At 48.2% G+C, this 21,568-nt stretch overlaps 1 protein-coding gene across 2 annotated transcripts in view; it reads left to right on the top strand.

Annotated features, from left to right (window-relative positions):
- Positions 1–21,568, top strand: part of Runx1 (RUNX family transcription factor 1) — a 224,831-nt gene that overhangs the window by 197,960 nt on the left and 5,303 nt on the right. For both annotated transcript variants that reach the window (XM_051150272.1, XM_051150273.1), the window contains one exon: positions 19,663–19,824. In XM_051150272.1, coding sequence (XP_051006229.1) covers positions 19,663–19,824 — 162 coding nt within the window. The remainder of the gene's footprint in view (positions 1–19,662; positions 19,825–21,568) is intronic.

Genomic DNA, 21,568 nt, shown 5'->3' with positions numbered 1-21,568 from the left:
GACAGTCTGCAGGCACCTGCCCAAGAAGCTGCCGGCCGCCTGGTCCATCCTCCTCTGATTTATGCTGTGCGTGTTAAGCCTTAAATTGTTGAGTCTCTGGCTGGCTGCAGCGGCATTACTGGAGGGCTGGTGCATGCGTGCAGCTTCCAGGGCTGGCGCTGGTGCTGGAGGTGTTGGCCACGGCTCAAGTCCAACTCACACCTGTCTGGGACAATGAGCGCCTTGTTAGAGCATCTCCAGCCCAGGCTGCTTAGTTTTCACCTTCAGGACTTGGAGGAGGAGGAGGAGTTTGGGAGGAGGGGAGACTGAAGAAGCAAGGGAAGAGAAATATTGAGGTCAGCTGACACTTGAATTCTTTTCCTTTGCTGTCCCCTCCTCCCTGCCCAGTCCTGTTCCCCCCAATTTTATAAAGTGATCATAATATCTAGAAAGAAAAAAATAGTACCACCAATGGTAGCTGTGTTATGAAGAACTTCCTATGGCATAAGTAGAGAGAGGTCTCTTAGATAATCATCTTCCAGCCATGATGGGGCTGGAGCCCACCCAGTGCTGCAACCTGAGCTCATCCCCCTACTCGCGGCTAGTCTCTTCTGTTTCTTCCTTTCCTCTGCTGACACTAGTGAGGGAACAGAAATCGGGGAACCTGTTCCCCATCATGTATCATTCATTGATGGCATACCAGACCATCACAGTCAGCGCACCCTGCCTTTCCCACAAGGTCTACAGAGAACTGGGCTAGCTATAGGTAGCCCCATGGGCAAACTCTACAAAGCCAGCCCTGCCCCACACCTCCCCCAAGGCTCTGACAGCAGGCAGCAGGTACAGGCAGCAGGGATCTCCCAGGTCCAGACTGGCACCCCTCAAGGCTGGTGTCTCTGAAAGTTTGTGGTCAGTCACCGACTCACTGTCTATACAGGGGCAGGCTCAAAGCAAGGGTTATGCAAATTGTCCAGGCATTCTGAGACACATGAGCCCACCACACGGAGGCCATATAGGAATGCTTGGTGGTTCTCCTCCGTGTAGCCACCATGTCTTGGGAGACTCAGATAGTCTCCTAGTGACTTGCCCAGGCTTAGGTGCCTGTGGCTGTCCTCAGAGCTACAAAGAACTCATTCACCCAGCAAGCCCATGGCTGCACTTCCTCCTCAGAGGTGCTACAGGGAAGGGCAAACACTTAGCTCATGGGTGACTAAGGACTTAGGAGACTTGCAGTTGGTACCTGTCCTTTCTGTAGCATGAGTCAGTGTTACTGGGCACCTGTGTCCCTACGTGGATGTCAGTGGACATCCCCAGAGGGACAGCTTTTTCAGGGGCAGCAGAATAGCCACAGTGTACAGGGAAGAGGACGCCTCGGATGTCAGCGTGCATTCCAGCTGTGTGGGTGACTCTGAGTGACCACACAAGTGAGGATCCTGCGGCTTCCTGTAGGCATCCTTGCCTTCAGGGAGGCCAGGGACCATTCTGAAGTTCTCTCAGGCCTGTGCCCTTGACTGGGCTCACTTTGCCTGACCATGTAGCCTTCAGAGGGCCATGGCTGAAGAAGCCATTAGTGCCTCTCAAGCCTCCTAAAGTCCTAAGACTTGGCATTCAGAGACTGTTCTCACTGTCCACTTTAAAATCCCCTCTGCAAGCGCTGACTCCCTGTGGTGTCCCATGGGGGAGGGGCTCTCCATGGCTTCCTACCCTATCCAAGCTCTAAAATGACCCAGGGGTCCTTTCCTTCACTGTGCTGGGTGAGATGCTCTCCTGTGCTCAAGACACTCAACAGTGGTAACCCGCTGGCAGGCCTCGGGGCTCTGTGTGCTCCAGCACATCCTCCCTGGCCTCTGAGACCCACAGAGGGGTCAGCAGAGGCCCAGTTAGCCTTAAGCCCTCCCCTACTTTTCCAGGTCTTGAGATACAGGAGTGGGGGTTTCCGACCCACAGATACCCCACTTTAACTTGTGTTCCTAAGATCAGAAAAAATGCTTCTATAGGAACACAAGTCAAAGTGGGGTATCTGTGAGTCTGAAGCCCATTTCAGAGTTCTAAGCAGGGAACAATGCAAGGAGGAAAGTGGCAAGTCCCTTTGCCTCTTACATTCTGCCCAGTAACTTTTCCTGGCTGTGTTTACAAAGGCAGACACACTCTTGGATACACCCACCCCCTCCCCATGCCTCACACCAAATCCTCCTCTCCTCATGCATGCTGCCCTGTCTTCTTCCTTTGCAGACATCTCAGCCTCACCCAAGGCAGCCTTCCACATATTTGAACCGGATTTGCATGCTTAATTAGAGACCTAGACCCTGAAATAAGATGCCTTATTTAACCACAACTTCCTAGGGATCCCAGCCCCTACCACGCTGCTACCTCTTTCTTACAGGTTGGGTTCCTGCGTCCTGCCCTTTAGGTGTGTGTGTCTTCTGCTGCCTTCCCAGACCACATTCCTAGATTCTTTCCAAAGCCATCCTTTGACACTTTATTTAGCTCTCTCTTTCTCTTGCCTTTCCACCCTAATGGAGCCTTTTTCCAGGTAAGGGGTGTAGCTCAGTTGGGAGAGTCATTGTCTAGCATGTGTGAGCCATAGCACTTTGTTACATAATGGTGCACATCTGTAACCCTAGTATTATTTAGGACGTGGAGGCAGAGGGATTAGAAGTTTATGGTCATTCTCAGCTACATAGCTCTCAACTACATAACAAGTTCAAGGCTAGTCTGACCACAAGAAATATTTTCTTTAAAAATAAAAAATGATCTGGTGCCAGGTCAGGCGGCTTCAGGGCTCCATCCCCAGCTCCTAGTGACTTCTGCCTCCCACCAAGCAGGGGAGCCAGGATGCCTCCCCTGCCCTGTCCTCCCTCTGATCACAGGACAGTGCCCACTGTCACCTGTCTGTCTTCCTACCCATGTATGAGCTGTGGCCCCGCAGAGGATACCCTCTGGCCCCTGGCCCACTCATCCCGTTGGGGACATACCTTCACTGGGTGCTTTTAGAAGCTCTTTTGTTCAAATCAAGGGGAAAGTGATTTGGATGAGCTGTCGTGATTTTTTTTTTTAAAGAAGACAGCAAGTTTCTGTTTTTTAGAAAGGTGGTTCACTTCCAAAGAACCACATTACAGAGCCAGTCAGCCAGAGGATGGCTTCTGTCTGGATCCCCCACCCCCACCCCCCAACCGCCAAGGTTGTACACAATACATATGAGAAAAAAAGAGAAAAAAACTCTACTGAACCAATGAGAGAGATAGCGCACACAAAGGGAGATATTATAATCGGCTTTTGTTGGTGCTTGCGCCTTCTTGTTGAAAAACAGAAAGACCCTGAGGTGCTGAGGTGTGGACAGGAGCTGATGTTATCAGCCCCGAGAAATCCTGCCTGCAGTCCAGTGGCAGGCAGGATCCAGAGCTCCCAGGACCACAGCAACTGGCCCTGCTCAGTACAAAAGGTGCTTTCAGTCTCTGTAAACAGCCTGTGCCCCAGGGCTCAAATCCTTCAAAAGTTTGCCTAGGTAATTGCGTTTCATTGCTGTCTGGCCTGCGCTCATCAGTCTAATCTGGAGGTTCAGACAGCCAGGCCAAAGCCTGCGAGACTGGAGGGGAGCGAGCCTGCGATCTAATCCACTTGAAAGACAGACTAATACAAGTGCAGCTAACTCATTATTTTAAGTGATGTGAACAGAAAGAGTGTGGCACTTTCCATAAAAGGGTTTCAAGTCAGCGCAGTGCAGTGCTTGCCAGCTTGAAGCCATTAGAGGAAAGGCAAGAGGTGACAATGTGACTCCCCCGGTTGCTGTCTCCCCGTTTTAGAAAGCCTGGCTCTTCCCTGTGTGAATTAGGGTAGCAAAAGACACTAACTTTTATCTGAGATCGGGTGTGGGTACAAAAAGAGATACAAATGTGAAAGGGAAATCTGAGGGAACCCTAAAAGCTCTGAAGAACCCCCAGATCTGTAAAGAAGAACTACCCTCCCACCAGCACATTTGGCAGTTACTTGTATAGTTTTTCAAGTTTAAGCCTTCCCGTTTTGCCAGTATATGGGCACTAGGTAGGAAGAGGGGCAGCTTCTTGCAGTCTTATAGAAGTAGCAAGGTCTGCCTATCCCCCCACTAGCCTTCTGTGGGGACAGGCAGGGTCCCACCACCCTGGACGTTAGCTTTCTCTGAGTTGGGCTGGCACAGGGAGTCTCTGGGGCTGCTCCCACCATCCCGTGAGTCTTTGGAATGAGACCTCAGAACTGTTGACAGCAATCTGCATCATTAACTAGTCACATGTGACCCGTGCCCAGGAAGCCAGGAGAGGCAAGTGCTGGCCTGTCCCTTCCAAGGTGGCAAAGCCAGGGGTCAGCTCAGGAGCAATCTCTATGGTCACTTACACCTGTGGCTTCCCCAGGGCTGGACTCAGCTAGTGCCAAGTGTGGGTGTCAGCCCTGAGACTGTCCAAAAGCTGTTGCTCCAAACACCAACTGCCCCTACCTCACCCGTCTCAGCTCTCAGCTCTTGTGTGTTCCACTCAGGCCACGGTCCTAACTTAAATCTCTCGCAATCAGAGCAGGCTCTAGAAGTCACATGTTCTGCTTTGTCATTGAAGTTGGCCAAACTGCTGTATCAGTGTGACCTTTCCTGGGGTCACACATCCCTTGACAGTTTAGTTACCCTTGACTTTGGGAGCTGAACTATTCTGTTTGAGACCCTCTCTACCCACTAAATGTCACTTGCTCTCCTGACTCTATTCAAGACAAGCCTGTTTCCTGACATGCTAAACTCCTCCAGAGGAGAGTTCCCTACCATTTTAGACCAGCCTGGCAAAGTCCTAAGACTTTAGTCCATAAATAGGTCAATGTGCACCCTGAGTGGGGGTCTGCAGGTCGCTGCTGAGTCAGGGTCTCTGGCCCCTCCTTCCTCCTCTGGCCACTCTCTTTGCGTAAGCAACTGTTTCGGTACTGCTCGCTATCTCAACCTGCGCACTGCTTTTCTTCCATCTGAGTCCAAGTCACTAAGAACCTATCGCTTCTGTGTGAGAGGCCGCCTTGACCTTGTAAATCAAAGGGGCTCTCTAGAGGGAGGTTTCCCACTGCTAGGCTCAGTTCAGTATCATCTTTCTCAGGGTGACCTCATCTATTCAAGTATGAAGGTTGTATTTGAAATGCCATTTACTTTCCCTAAGTCAATAAATGAATCTGTGAATCTTTAGATCATCAGAGGTCTGATTATTACCAAGAGCTTTTACTCTGTATGGGGATGTGTCTTTTTTTTTTTTTTTTTTTTTTTTTAATTGAGATCTGTGTTAGAGTTTAAAAGAATTCTGGCAGATTTCTGTTTGCCTTCCTGAATCAGAGCACAGGGTGGAATTCCTCTGCGAGTGAAGATTGTCCCCAGATGAGTCGGCCTTTATTAGTTTATGTCCTTTGTTCAGAGCACCAGGGATTTGTCTATGAAAGCGCACTTGGCTCTTATCTTCAAAGGTCTCCTCTGTACAGCAGACTCCACCTCGCCAACCTGCGTTATTAATCTATTGCAATCCCAATTAGTTCACATCAAGGTCAATTTCTCGGGGTGTGCAGAAGAGCCAAAACCAGTCCCCCTCCTGTGGTCCCCCCCACAAAGATAAGAGGGGAACTACAGATGGAGACTGAGAAGCAAGAACTGTCTGGTGCTTCGGTGGCTGAGTGAAGTGTATTGAAGCGAAGACACTCAGTAACCATCAACAACCCAAAGCTTAAGTAGAAATGTGCAGTCCCAGGGGAGGGGAGGGTCTCAGGTCCGGCTTCCCAACCCTGTTCTAGGATCTGAGTAATTTAGCAATCTCTGAGACACAGAGCTGTTTCTGAGAACAGTCACTGGTGTGGAGGAGGAGGCTAGCTTCGTGGTATGTGATAAGCACTGCTCCTCCAAGAGACATGTCTGTGGAAAATGAACTGGAGTTGGCAGATCCATAGGCTGGGGCATCACAGGTCAAGAACGGAGGTCGGCTCTGGGATCCTCGCCACACATCCAGCAGGAGGGCCGGAAAGATAAGTGAGCAAGACCTTCCCTTATATAAGGAGACTATATACTTCTCAGAGCCACCACTTTCTCTAGCACAGTGGAGAGGCCACAGAAGACCAATGGAAGCATAGTGTTCCATGTCCGCCCATGCAGGCAGACAGGGTGGTTCCTGTGAAAGGACGGATGTGCTGGACAAGGGCAGGCAGGGGTCATAACAGGCTGGTCCTTCTCATCAGGCAGACCCTGGAGTTATTTATCAGATTCTCTTGATGCAGGGAGAGACCTGTGCATGCCTGGCTAAAAGATGGGTAAAGGAGGGAAAGCAATGCCCCGCCCCACCCCACCCCGAACCCTCCAGGCTTGCTTCAGGGAATTGGTTCGAAGAAGCCAAGTCTGGGATGGAAAGGAAAAAAACGACAGTGGCCAGGGTTCAGGCAGGAGAGAGCAGGAGGGAGCAGGTCAGAGACCCCACCCCACCCTAGCAGGGGGCACGAGAAGAACGTGGGAGAGGACACTGACTGGATTTCTCCTGCAAGAACTTACAAAGGGATGCTAGGCACTTCGTCTTTGGGGGAATTTTTCTATGCCCCTGTCTCAGGATGTGCATCTGTGAGTTGTGAGTGTGGAATGAAGGCTCTTAAAGAAAGAACAACCCTTTGACATGACTCACACCTCAGGAGACAAAGAACAATGAATCCTTGACTTCCAATCCAGCTTTCAGACCCTGCGTCCTGGCAGGGACTATGCCACCCTGCCATGCGCCTGTGCTCACTATGCACTGTGGTTTATGGTCTCCCTCAGGAGCTCTGATGCTCAGTGGGAGGAGGCACTTGCCCTGTGTTTCAACACTGGCACTTAGCCACCGGAACCACACACACATGGTTGTGGAAACCACAGTTTGCACCCTGGAAGTCTGGCTGGCTGAGACAGGTCTCGTTCCTGGTAGCCCTGGGGGGGTTGTCTGTTATGTGGAGCACCAGCAGCCTTGGGGGGGGGGGCCTCTGCGATGTGGAGCACTGGCAGCCCTGGGAGGGGTGTCTGTTATGTGTAGCACCAGCAGCTCTGGGGTGGGGGGGGGGGGCTCTGCGATGTGGAGCACTGGCAGCCCTGGGAGGGGTGTCTGTTATGTGTAGCACCAGCAGCTCTGGGGGGGGGGGGCTCTGCGATGTGGAGCACTGGCAGCCTTGGGGGGGGGGCCTCTGCGATGTGGAGCACTGGCAGCCTTGGGGGGCCTCTGCGATGTGGAGCACCATCAGTGTGAATAAGAAATCTGCTGGGCAACAGCCAAGCAGTCCGTACTCTGGACACAGCTACCAGTCTCTAAAAGGGTAGTAAGGGGACACTGTCTTGCCTCTTTGTACCAATAACCGAATTGAAAATGACCAGGCCGAGGTCCCATTCTGCCCTTCCTGTCACCTCACAAGCTGATGCAATGACTCCTCATCACACATGAGGGGAGTGTCCCCAGGGAGTAAGCCACTTGCCTCAACAGTAACAGGCCAACTGGTATCTCCCTCACAATCTCTCAGGCTCGAAAGCCATGCCCTTGCTCTCTTGTTGCCCAACGACTGCTGGTGCATGGGTAGGGGACAGCTGAGGTTCTCAGTCCTGGAAGTGCTTGGGGCCTTCACAAGCTAGAGCACAATTGAGCACCCTCTGTTTTGTTTTGGGGAGCATTTTAGAGGACACCGTCTTGAATCTTCTCTTCTGTCCCCCCACCAATATGAATATCTCTTCAGATTCTGCAATATAAAGCCATGATCTCTACTTAAGATCCGACAAGAATGCGCCAGGACTCTGGCCATAGGAACACAGGTGGCAGTGCCTGAGTGCTGGCCTTCAATCCACCTTAGAAATTTCCAAGCAGCACTAACATTTAACAAAACTAACACAGTGGTGGAACAGTTACTGCTGCAGCTAGGAGTACATGCAGAGAGAACATGAAGGGTCAGGTTATGGGGTGAAGGTTCCCTCTGCTTTCCCAGTAGAGGTCAGCGCCAGCCCTCAGCACAGAGATCCAGGGGCTACACGGAAGTCATGATTTCCCGGAGGAAACATGGCTGCCAAATGGCATGACAGAGTCTGGCATAGGCTGGACTTCGTTCTGGGCCTGGACCCCGGAGCCTCAGGTTCTCTAGTCCTGCCGTTGTATGGGTAGTGGATCCACCTCGCCACCCTCTGCAGTTCCAAAGAGGATGGTCACTCCTTTCTTGGTGCCTCTGATCACTCCAAGGCATTATGAGGACCCTCATAAGGTCCTAGCCGTTCACTTAGTGTGATCTGCCCATGGGACAGCTCTCGCTACATCTAGATTTCAGTAGAAGACCCTTGGTGCATCTCTGGGATGGCCTGGAGACCCAGCAGCAGCACAGAGCAGAGACCAACAGAACCAGCAGCCTTCCACAGCACTCCCCCACCACCACGTCCAGCATCCCCTGATCTGAGTCACGTAGGTGCAGTCTGCAGTGTGTGCTACTGTCACTAAGCCATTCCCAGAACATTCTACTCTGTGGGACACCCAGAGGCACGAGGTTCTCCTGCTCACAGCTTCCCACATGAGATGTCAGCAACTTTTCCGTACCAAGGGCTGAGCCCCAAGCTGCAAAGCTACCTGGGACTCCTGACCCTTGACAACAAAGTTCTCCCTATTCAAGGAAGGATTAAAGAGGACTAAGATGATGGAGAAAGACCACTGGGGGCCGAGGGCAAAAAGGCATCTTTACCCTCAGCCTTTCGAGACTGCACGGAGGAGGAAAAAAAATGGAGGAAAGGAGAATTCAGCAAGGGCTCATAGACATGATAGCCTAGCATGACAGGACTTTATCCAGCCTGACTATAGGCTCCTCCAGGCCAATGCAGCATAAGTGGAGGCCAGAGGTGGAGAAAGTATGTTGTGGGCAGTCCTTGCAGGTGAGGAGTTAGGGGTGGCAGTAGGGAGGGGCTTTCTTTAACAAAGTTCAGTGAAATAAGCTGTCTGCAGAAAAGGACATCATAGAGACCAAACAGGGCCTTTGGTGACCCCAGCAACAGAATCCCTCTACTGTCTGGACACTGAAGGCCACTCTCTGTCCACAGAGGAGCGATCGTGCCAACAGAGAATGAGGCGTGTTATGAAAACACCGTCTTTTCTGGGAGCCAGTGACTTATTCCTGAACCCTTGCACAGGGAGGACTGCCTAAATACAGAGCCCTTTCCAGACGTGTCTCAGACTGATCTGGCTGAGGGGAGCGGCCTCGTGGCGAGGCCTGAACTATTTCCCCTGGGAACTGTCTGGCAGTTCTAATGAGGGATAGCACTTTGCATTTATAGAGGGCCTTTCATCTGTGGATCTCAAAGCTGTACCACAAACATTAATTAACTCTCACACCTGTGAGGCAGGTGAGTCTGGTTACACCCCCCCACCCCCACCCCGGCCCCCCATTTTAAAAGATGAGGAAACAGAGGTTTTAGAGGAAAAGGATTCTGGGGTGAGCCACCAGGGATAGCAGCCCTGCTGTTAGGACAAGCATTTCAGACCACAAAGTCAGGAAGCCTCCCTGGGCTGAGGGAGGGATTTGGGTACCGGAAGTGGAAGTGGTGGAGAGGAAGCCTCCTGGGTCGATGGATGTCAGGGAGAATGGGTCCCCCTCAGACTGAGAAGGCCTTTGAAATCAACACCATGCCCAGGGAGGTCTCTATCCTGGCTCAGGCTAAATGCCTAACTGCTGGGACAGTGATGTAGCTGAGCTACACATGACTAACCAAAATGTCTGCAGCCAGTGGGAGACGATGGTTGGCAAATCCCAGGGCTCTTTCACAACCCCTCTCTTCTTCCGGGATCCAGAGCTGATGGGAACTGATTCATGTTATCATGGGTTTTCACTGATATGCTTAGGCGATGCTATTCCGACCCTGGCTACCTGGGGGATGGAGGGGGGTTGGGGGGAGGGGCGGTGTTCTGGGGTGACTGCGGTTCTGACTCCTGTGGATTTACTGTCCACCTCAGAAGCCAGAGCAAATAACTGCTCAAAACCACTAGACGCTGCAGGGAAGCAGCCTCTCAGATGGAGTCACGTGCCAACGCCAGGGCTGGCAAAACTGGCATTGCACAATTTGGGCCGAAGGGGGGTAGCTTCCAAGCATCTGGGGGCACCACCTCTTTCCTATACAAGGTAGCCTGGGCCTTTCTTCACAAGGGTCCCAGATGAGAGGATGCGAACCTCCCCAGGGGCTCGCCCTGACACATCACCCTGGAAACTGACTCACATCTCTGAGTCCTGACTCACATCCTGTTGTGTGTGCTGAGGCGTCCAAGAGGGCATTATACCAGCTACCCATGACCGAAGTGCACTGGGAGGGCACCCTGGGAATGACTCTGCCTTCTTCCTTGCAGAAAGAGGGGGAGTCTCCTAAGGAAAAACTCAGAACAGGCCCCTTGGGTTTTATATTTTCACAGTTTGTTTGTTTGATTTTTCCTCAAGAAAGCGGATGGTCCTGCAGTAGATGGGCCATTTATTGTTAATGGACCAAAGATTTGTGGTTTCAGAGGTGCCCACCAGGTAGTCAAGGAACAGGGTTCTGACTCCAGCTGAAACATGGACCCCCGCCACCCTGACCCAGGTGTCAGGAAATGACCCAGGTCCTCTAGCGCTGTGGGAAACTAAGGCCAGGTGCCAGGGCCACCAGAGGCTCATGTGAATAAGACTGGGTGTCCCTGCCTGTCCTTTCCTTGGACAGAGAGGGCACAAGGATGGCTCAGAACGCTTTGGATTTTCCAAGCAGTGGAGTTTGTCTGTCTGATTGCCTGTAGTCATTTCACTGACCTGCTTTAGCGATCGTTGTTTCCCGTAGCCTTGGGTTTGGAGTGTTCTTCCTCTCGTTTCATAAGCTCTAGTATGGATCTTTTCTCTTTCCTTCCAAATGTGTTTTCAGCACCGGAAATTTCCCTTCTAATGCTGCCTTTATTCCCTAAATGTTGATGTTTGCTTTATTTTCATTAAGTGACAAATGCTTTAAATATCTTTTGGCATCTTTTATTTGGTTCCTACGGTATATGTAGGCAATGTCCAATTTTTGAATATTTCCCAACAATCTTTCTGTAACTGTTTTTAGTTTTGTTTTGTTTTGCAGGGAAGGAGTTGTTTGCTTTAAGTCCTTTAGGCCCGAGAAAGTGCTTTTTACACGATTATGCCTTTGAGATCAGTGGTATGTCCCGGTCTCAAATGTACTCCGTCTTAGTGAGTGCACGGTGTGGGCTTCAGACCAGCGGAGCCATCTACAGCGGTTCCTGAGGGCAAGTTGGTACTGTCTGCTTGCATGATGTACCAGTGACTGAACGCGGATGCTGAAGTCTCTAGCCATAATGATGGGTTTGCCTGCTTCTCCTTGTATTTCAGTTAGGTTCTGCCTCGGGCCTCTTGACAGCTGTTGTTCAGTGGGCACCGGTTAAGGAATACAGATTGTTTATTAGTCTGCCGTATTATCACCGTGTAACCCTCCTCTTATCCTTCAAAATCTCCACCTTCAATTAGCTTTGTATAAACTAATACAGCAACGTGGGCTTCCTTTGGATTGATGTGAGCATCGTTCCTCTCCACGCCTTTATGCTTCGCCTACCCGAGTCTTTATTTAAATGAGCCATTTGTATGCGTCAGGTAGTTAAGTTTTATTTGTAGCTTGTTCTGACAACCTCTGTGGCAGATTTAGACAATTCACATTACGCCTGTTTGTAGATAGGGCTGGATCACTATCTGCCAAGCTTTAACTTTTATGTCTGTTGCACGTGGGTTCTTCGGCCTCCTCCCCACTTTTCTGCCTCCTCTCACTGTACCTAAACATTCCATATGATTTCATTTTAGCTTATTTCTTTGGATATCAAGTATACTTTTTTTTTTAAATTGCTTCGTGGGGGAGAGGTGGGTCAGAGATTAAAGCACTGGCTGCTCTTCCAGTGGAGCTGGGTTTGATTGCCAGCAGCCCCTGCCCCCACTGGTGCCTAAGGGCTGTCCATTCACCCCAGTCCCAGAGAAATCCAACCCCTCTTCTACCCTCCACAGGCACTGCAAGCATGAGGTGCACAGATACGCATGCAAGTAAAACGCCCATAAACGTAAAATAAGTAAATAAGTAAACTATTTTAAAATTGCTTTAATAATTGTTCTAGAGTTTAAAAAATTAAGCCCACAATCAAGTAATGTTATTCCTTAATTGTAATATGTTACTTCTTTTTTTTTTACTTTTAAAATTTATTTTATTATAATTGTGTGTGTGTGTGTGTGTGTGTGTGTGTGTGTGTGTGTGTGTGTGTGCTGTAGTGTATGTGTGAAGGCCAGAGGACAACTTACAGAATTTAGTGATTCTCTCCTTCCACCACATGGGTCCTGAGGACCTGGTGGCAAGTGCCATCTTGCTGACTCGGTGTCACGTCTGTCCTATCTGTCATTACTGCCAGTCATTTCCTTGATCTTTACGCTGTAACTGTCCAATAAACTGTGGCTGGTATCACGTTCAGCAGTTATTTTTCAGATCCGTGATGAATAAGGAAAGTAAGGTTTTCTTTCACTTTGACTCGCTTTTTCTCTGAAGACCTCCTTTTTTTGCTGCAGATCTAAGTTTCTGGCCTGTGTCATTTTCTCACTGCCTGAGGCCTTTTAACCATGTCTGTTGGTCATTGTTGACTTCAATTTCATCAGAAAATGTATTGATTTTTCCTTCACATTTGAAGAATAATTTTACTGGGTATAAATAATCTAGGTTGGTGAATTTTCTGTCAGCATTTGATTTTGCTTTGCTCCCTCTGTGCTGGCATGGTGCGGGAGGGGAGCTCTGGCATGCTTTTCTTCCCTGTTTGTCTCTGTGTCCCTCCATGGAGCTACTTTAAAGTGTTGTTTTTCCTCAGCTGGGTTCTCTGCAGTGATCTCTCCAGCTCCATGCATGCTTTAGATGTGTCGTCTTTTATGAACTCTTTTTCTTTTCCGTCTAGTATTCTGATTGCACATGTGCTAATACCTTGTGAAACAATCTCACGGTTCTCTGATGCTTTTTTTTTTCTCTCTTTAACTTTTAGTTTGACAAGTTGGTATTGACACATCTTCAAATTCCCCAACTTCCTCAGCCATGGCTTGTGTACTAATGAACTCATAAAAGACATTTCCTGTTTCTGTTATAGTGTTTTTCATTTTCAAACCTTCTTTTGAGACTGTCTTACAATTTCCACTTTAAATTCCCTCTTTGGTAATTCTAAAACTCACGTCACACCTTTGTCTGTTTTCAAAGCTTCCTTTGTCTTTTTAGGCCACACCTTTCTTCCCCTCATAATGTATTCACAGGTGAACACGATGCATTCAGAGTGTGACCTTTGTGTGCCTTCCTGTGCTCCCTGGGTTGGGCTCACTGGTTACAAAGCTAAAGCTGCCAAAGGCATCCAGTTCCTCTGTTGTTCTGGTTACTGCCTCCCTTGTCTTAGAGCTTCTCATGAGCTCTGCCTCAGTCTACTCCTTACAGCTCTGTGATTGGCAGTCTACCCTTAGATGAGATGCCACAAGGACCCAATGGAGTTCCTGAGCCACAGATACGCCCCTCCTTGACAGGACTATGGCTCTCCAGATTTGTATTCTCATAGCAGGCTGTACTCAACTTCCAGCAACGTACGGCACCCTCATGATATGCTCCCATGAGCAATAGACCTTAGTGTGGCCTTCCATGCTTGCCTGCCTCCCAAGGTTTTGGGCTGAGGCCTGCTTAGTGCTGGAATTCCATGGGAGATCCAGGAAGGTTGTGGATTTTCTGTCCAGCTTTTTCCTTGTTCTAAGGTTAAGAATGCTAACTCTACAACAGCACTTTACATTTTGGCACTAACGTGGAAGAAGTAATCCGCTCTAAGTGGACCATTTGACAAGGTCATGATAGACTCCAAAGACATTTTGATGCTGTTGGCTTAAAACACTTTTCCTGAGTGACACCTGTCATTTGTACTCTCTCCCTACCTTCCCCCTTGTCAAATGGAGGGGGCATCTGGGGACCGTGCAAGCAGGCCCACTTACCTGTTATTTGTGACAGCCATGGTCATGTAATCTCATCAGTCATTTGTCCTGAACAAACAAAACAAAAGCAACCAGCATACAGAAGGCGCAGCTTGAAACTTTATAATACAGGACTCTTAAAAACAGAAGCATGAACTGACTGAGACAGTGAGTTCCAGCCTTTTCTCCATCACAGAGCCCCAGGTTCCTCAGTCACCATGCAGTCCTCGGAGCCCAGCTCTCCTCAAGCCATCCGGCCCCAAGCATAGCAGTGGCTCTGGGTCGCGCCCAGTGTGAGTGTGTGCCACCTCACCAGGAAGCATCAGATAAGTCTCCTGGCAGGACTGCACTTCCTTTAGCAATGCCATCATGGGAATCAGTCAGATTAATCGAGCATTTATGTTGTGACACGCCTTTTCTTTTCTGTAGCTTGCTTGCTTGCTTCTGGAGATTGCTCTGGGTGGTCAGAAGAATGAGCCCTTGCCCGACGCTAGTTTATAATAGAGGCGAAATCCGCCCGCATCTGTTTAACTTATGCCCAATGCTTTCCTACTCTACTCCTCTCCGACGTAGAACATAAACAAGTTACAAATATCAGTGCTGTTCTTGCCTCTACCTTGGAAACAGCCATTTGCATGACCAACTTAGGCATGTGATTGAGCCGCCAGTCTGTATACACCCGTTACGTCCTCTAATGGCTCTAACTCTTAGGAGGTAGAGACCATAAAACCATTCACCAGTGCCACAGGAACCCCAGTGAAGTGAAGCTATTCGTGGAAACATGAATGGAGGAACCAGTGAATGATTTCCCCAGCCTGGAGGCATGCAAATGTTTGAGTGAATGAATGAATGAATGAATGAATGAATTAATTAATTAATTAATGGAGCAACTCTCAGTGTGGTGACAAGTGGATGAGGAAGGAGCCCTTCCAAGAATCCCATAGATAAGCTGGGGCAGAGGCCATGCTGCTCTTAGTCATCACTAGTACTGGCCACATTTCAGATGCCTGGCACACAGTATGTGCTTAAACAACTTTGATGGATTGACTTACCAGAGGCAACTCCTTCAAGATTACCTCAACTGCGCTTTGTGGAATACCTAACAGTCTCAGCCTCTCTCTCTTTCTTCTCCCCAACCCCCTCTCTTTCTCCGCACCCCCCCCCCCGTGGCCTTTCCCAGATAATTCCCATTTAATCCCTCCTAGTATTTCCCAGAATCCACACAGTTAGGATTATAAATACCACACCTTGCTTCATACCCCTTACCTGACTCTTCCCTGACTCCAGCAACATATAACTTAAACAACGCAACATTGAGTTAGACTTATTTGAATGGGGACCCTGCTCTTTTACACTGGGTGGTTTTAGAGGTCTTCTCTCTGGAGAGAGAGAAGTATGGAGGTTTCCAGGGCTACTGGCCCTCTCACCAAACAGATGGGCCTAGAGCTCATCTTCCTGCTAGGCAGCTCACAATACATATGCCTATTTCGAAGCTGGCTTTCCTGTGCTCATGACCCCACCTCCACTCCTGTCAAATGAAGATGGAGCTCTCATACAAAACACAGGCAGGATGCACTCTACTGCCATGCCTCTTTTGGGGTTTTTGTTTTGGACCACAAAAAAATGGGAAAACAACCCAAATTGCCAGGAGAGGCTCACCACCACCACCTGCTGGCCCACCATTGGCAAAGGACCCAAACAGGTTCCCTGTGATGGAGGGAATACCGGCTGGTGGCCTTCAGTGTTTGTGATGCTGTCCCCACCCAACACCTCCGTGGAAAGTAAGATGATGCCAAATGTATAACCTGTTTTTTTTTTTTTTTTTTTTTTTTAAGCACAGGACTTGAGGTTGAGTCATAAAGGTCAGTTTCCCAAAGCATATTTTTAAAAGGCTATGAAATATTATGCAACGTTTGCACGGCTTAATTATGAGTTTAGAAAGGCCTAGCACAACTTTTTCACTAGAGTGAAGCATGACAGGGCATGAATCATGGCACAACACTTTATGCTTCGTGTGGTTTTAGACATGGGGCTAAGAGTGCTAGGCTGTCTACACAACAAGCCATGGATTACAATACCGCAGGTCACACCCCGGGGGCCTTTATGACAATTTCTTTTGTTTGCTATTTAAGTGATTAAAATATTCAAGTAGTATATGTCCCTTTGCTGAGCGTGTGTAGCAGGAACATAAGCATGCTTTGTAGAGAATATCTGAGTTTACGGCATGAGGGGAATTCCCACATGCACACTTGGAGCAAGGCACTTAAAGTAACATGAAATGCTGGACAGTCTGTTTCTGCACATCTCCAGCATCAGAAACACTGGTAGCTGTAAATGCCCAAGGCTCCAGCTACATTGAGGCACTCACTGTCTGCTAAGTCTAATGTGCAGCAGCTCCCTTCTGTGCCATCTCTTCAACCCCTCTTCCATTTGGAAGGATATCAAGAGGTCTCTTTACCAGGAAATTCCAAGTTAAAATGTTTGTCCAGGAGCAGCCAGGTTTGTGGCACTTACATGTTCAGGTTCTGTGTTGTTGTTGTGTTTTCTTACTTTCTTTTTTTTTTTTTTTTTTTTATTAATTTATTCAGATTACATCTCAATTTTCATCCCCTTGCTTGTCTCCTCCCGTTCCTCTCTTCCTCCCTCTTGCACCCTATTCCCCTCCCCTAGGTCTGTGACAGAAGGGGACCTCCTCCTCCACTATATAGTCACAGCCTATCAAGTCTCATCTTGGTAGCCTTCCTATTCTTTCTCTGAGTGCTACCAGGCCTCCCCACCAAGGGGAAGTGGTCAAATAGGGGGCATCAGAGTTCATGTCAGAGTCAGTCCTCACTCTCCACACAACTGTGGATAATGTCCTGTCCCTTGGTTAGATCTGAGCAGGGGTTCAATATTTACTGCATGTATTGTCTATGGTTGGTGCAGTAGCTTGAGCAGACCCCACTGGAACCAGATCTGCCCATTATGATGTTCTTCTCGTAGGTTTCTAGGAACCTCTGGATCCTTCTATTTCCCTATTTTCCCATACTTCTCACACCTAGAGTCCCAATAGGAGTTTCTTGCATCTATCCCAATCTCCTGGTAAGTAAAGGCTTTCAGGGGACATACCTGTTGGGCTAGTGTCCAATTATAAGTGAGGATATAACATGTGAGTCTTTCTGAGTCTGGGTTAACTCACTCAATCTGATCATTTCTAGTTCCATCCATTTGCCCACAAATTTCAGGATTTTCTTTTTTTTTAATAGCTGAGTGGTATTCCATAGTGTAAATGTACCAGTTTCTTTAGCCATTCTTCAACTGAGGATCATTTAGTTTGTTTCCAGGTTCTGGCTATTAAGAATAAGGCTGCTATGAACATGGTTGAGCATATGTCCTTGTTGTGTGGTGGAGCACCTTCTGGGTATATTCCAAGGAGTGGTATAGCTGGATCTTCAGGTAGCCCTATTCCCGGTATTCTGAGAAAGCTCCAGATTGATTTCCAAAGTTGTTGTACAAGTTTGCACTCCTACCAGCAATGAAGGAGTGTTCCCCTTTCTCCACATCTTCACCAGCATGTGCTGTCACTTGAGTTTTTGTCTTGGCCATTCTGATGGGTGTAAGATGGAATCTCAAGGTCATTTTGATTTGCATTTCTCTGATGACTAAAGACGTTGCGCATTTCTTTAAGTGTTTCTCAGCCATTTGATATTCCTCTGCTGAGAATTGTCTGCTTAGTTCTGAGTCCCATTTCTCATTCAGGTTATTTGGTTTGGTGGTGTTTAATTTCTTGAGTTCTTTATATATTTTGGATATTAGACCTTTGTCAGATATAGGATTGGTGAAAATCTTTTCCCAGTCTGTAGGCTGTCGCTTTGTTCTGTTGACAGTGTCTTCTGCCTTAGAGAAGCTTCTCAGCCTCATAAGGTCCCTTTTATTAATTATTGACGTTAAGGCCTGAGCTGTTAGTTCCCAGGCTCTTCCTTACTTTTTCTTCTAACAGATTTAGTGTCTCTGATTTTATGTTGAGATCTTTAATCTACTTGGTCTTGAGTTCTGTGCATGGTGATAAAAATGGGTCTACTTGCATTTTTCTACATGTAGACATCCAGTTAGACCAGCACCATTTGTTGAAGATGCTATCCTTTTTCCATTGAATAAATTTGGCTTCTTTGTCAAAAATCAAGTGACCATATGTGTGTGGATTTATTTCTGGGTCTTTGATTCGATTCCATTGAGCAACCATCCTATTGCTGTGCCACTACCATGCTGTTTTAATTATTCTTGCTCTATAGTACAGCTTGAGATCAAGTATGGAGATTGCTCCGGAGAATCTTTTATTGTACAGAATTGTTTTAGCCATTCTGGGTTTTTTCTTTTTCCATATGAAGTTGAGAATTTATCTTTCAAAGTCTTTAAAAATTGTGTAGGTATTTTGATAGGGATTGCATTGAATCTGTAAATTGCTTTTGGTAAGATGGCCATTTTTACTATGTTAATTCTTCCGGTCCATGAACAAGGGCGATCTTTCCATCTTCTGATGTCTTCTTTAATCTCCTTCTTCAGAGGTGTGTTTTATTTTCAAAGAAAATAAATGGACCAGCAGCAGGGAAAGAGGGAACAGGGAGCTGAAGTGGGCTGCACAGTGAGGCACCATCTCAAAAACTAAAAGCAAAGAGCCACAGGATCTGATGAACCCTGGAGTCAAGTGTACAAACTCCCTCTGTCTGACGTCACACAGAGCAGACGGCACCTGCTCTGCCCAGATCCTTCTTGGTGTCAATCTGTAAAATATATTCTGAAAGTTCTGCCCTTTAAAAAAACTGCCCACCTCGCTGAGTGATGGTTGCACACACCTTTAATCCCAGCACTTGGGAGGCAGAGGCAGATGGAACTCTGTGAGTTTGAGGCCAACTTGGTCTACAGAGTGAGTCCAGGATAGCCAGAGCTGTTACACAGAGAAACCTTGTCTCAAAAAAACAAACAAAAAAATAAAAACCAAACACACACACACACACACACACACACACAAAAAGTGCCAACCTCAAGACTCTAAGGTATCTGGTTCGACAGAGCAGCCTTGCTGGTGGGCCTGTGTCCTGGTCACCACAGCTCACTCCCAGAGTTCTTTGCTCTCTGTCTATGTGCAGTGGGGGAGGGAGGGAGTCTTTTATCCTTTTACTATCACCATTGATTTTGTTTCTGTGGTCATTTGGGGGATAGTATGTGCTTAAGCAGTAAACATTTACAAACCCTAGACATATTTTGTTTCAGTTTCCTCCAATCCCCTTATATCCTTTGCACTTCCTGAACACCGTGAGCGAGCATCTGAGCTGATCAAATGTTTCTGGTGATGATCATTATAATTATTGGCCAAGCTGAATGTGTCATATTTGGTACCCAAAGTCATTGAGTACTAATAGAGTCCAGTATAAACCATTTCCCACAGTATTAGTGTGACTATGTATATGTACAGGTATGGAAGGAAGATTACTTTTAGTCAAATAAAAAAACTCCCCAAACCCAACATGAACTGTACTTCAGTATGTTTAAGGGGAGCTTTCATACAATGGACGCATCAACACTTAGAATCTAGTGGGTTCATTAGATACAAATGAACACACTATGCACATGCATGTAGAATTACTTAAACAATAGTTAATAATTACAAGATTTCTTCGTTTTAAAGCCCGGCCCCACCCCATCCATCACCTTGTCTCTCTGCAGATGCAAGGCAGATCCAGCCGTCCCCACCGTGGTCCTACGAGCAGTCTTACCAGTACCTGGGATCTATCACCCCCTCTTCCGTGCACCCCGCAACACCCATTTCGCCTGGACGTGCCAGTGGCATGACGAGCCTCTCTGCAGAACTTTCCAGCCGACTCTCAAGTAAGCCGAGTGGAAACGTATCTGCTAAGAGTGGGGCTGGCGGGGAAGGCCGGGAGGACCAGAGGAACAAGGAAGGGAGCTGACAGGACAGGCTGACAGGACAGATGAGGAGGCCGAAGTGCCTTGGATAGCCCATCTCTTGGGTGTTTGTGGTTTGTTTGTGTCTGGTGGGAGAGGTTGGTGGCCAAGTGCTACTATTCTGAAAAGTCACAGCTGCCTTAGGCAAAGGCAAAGAAATCCCAACCAAGCTCTAGCCGAGGGCTGCTTGCTCCGGTGGTGGTGGATTTTCACAGGTCCCTGCGTACAGGACAGTGGGGTGCATATTGGAATAGGAAACAAATATGCCCCAAGATAAACATTCTCAGCTAAGAGCTGTTCAGACTGAGGTTACGAACAAGGTAGAAAGCTCAGGTGTCATGGTTGGCATAATTGTTGTTAATACGAGCTCATTAAATATTAGTCATTTAACCTAGGAGCCCTTTGGGCTTGGCACTCACCTCCGCTCCTGGGCAGGGAAATCAGAGTTACAGGGGAAAAAAATTCCTTTGTTGAAGGCAAAAGAAGAAACTTACTGTTTGGGCCTTTGAAATTGGAGCTGAACCAAACTGCGAAACACTTCAGAGAGCTTCACCCTTTGGAGGCTGGAGAAAGCACTTGCATTTGTGCCGGGGGAGGGGGTACAATTCTGCTTTTGGGCTCTTAGAGGCAGATTAGAGGAGATGAGGGGGGACACAGGCAGAAGGGCAGAGGAGTGGGAAGTGCCACCTTAAATGTTGTGAAGGACTGTGTTTCTGCCAGGGGGTCAGCTGCTCCACCAGTCACCCCCAGTTCAGCCGCTAGTGGAGCCTGCCTTCCCCCAGCAAGCACACTGGCATTTGGCTGCAGTATGTTTTGTTGGAGGGGGGCTGACCTATGCACCCTTGACCTCTAGATACCAGTAGCTAGAGCCCGTCTGTCCATTACTAGAAAGGTCTCCAGTGCTGGGCACTGGCTTGGTAAAGCCTTTCCCTTGCAAACATGAGGACCAGTGTAAAGGCAGAGTGTGGTGGCCCAGGCTTCTAATCCCGATCTGGGGACACAGAGACACATGAATCCAGCTCCAGGCCAAAGAGACGCCCTGCCTCAAAAAACAAACAACTTGGACGGCTGCTGAGGAACAAAACCCAAGGTTGACCTCTGGCCTCTACACACACACACACGTGTGTGTGTGTGTGTGTGTGTGTGTACATATACACAGTGCTTGCACACAAGGGTACTCATAAATAAACACAACTCCCCCCACCCACACCGACACAAACACACACTGCTACTTGTCTCAACTGGGGACAGGGAGAACCTCTAACATCAGCTAGCTCTCAGTGCTTGATTGAAATACAAAAGCCAGCTTACTCACTCTGTTGTCACCTGACTTTAGGCCATCAGTGCCAACATTACCATGGCAGCTGACAGTACGGAATTAAGAGGGTATCAGGAATTACAGCATTCACTCAGCTGGCTGTGCAGAAAAGCCTGTCCCCTCGGGGGACAGAGTCTGATTCTAGGAGCACCTGTCAGCTTTCACAGATTCCTCTCAGGGACATTGCTCTGTCCACTGCTCACAGCCTATGTCTGAAACACTTACTGTTTTCCTTGGATAGGTCTCCAGTGCAGGTCTGTCCCTTGAAATTTATTACATAGGCCTTTTAGCTTGGTCAGCATCCAAAGCAGGCACCTAGGACCAGCTCCTCCAGCTGACCAGTGATTG

The sequence above is a fragment of the Acomys russatus genome, chromosome 8 (genome assembly GCF_903995435.1).
Source record: "Acomys russatus chromosome 8, mAcoRus1.1, whole genome shotgun sequence".
Taxonomy (NCBI): Eukaryota; Metazoa; Chordata; class Mammalia; order Rodentia; family Muridae; genus Acomys; species Acomys russatus.
Note: the sequence above shows the minus strand (reverse complement) of the source record. Positions and strands in the feature narration are given on the sequence as shown.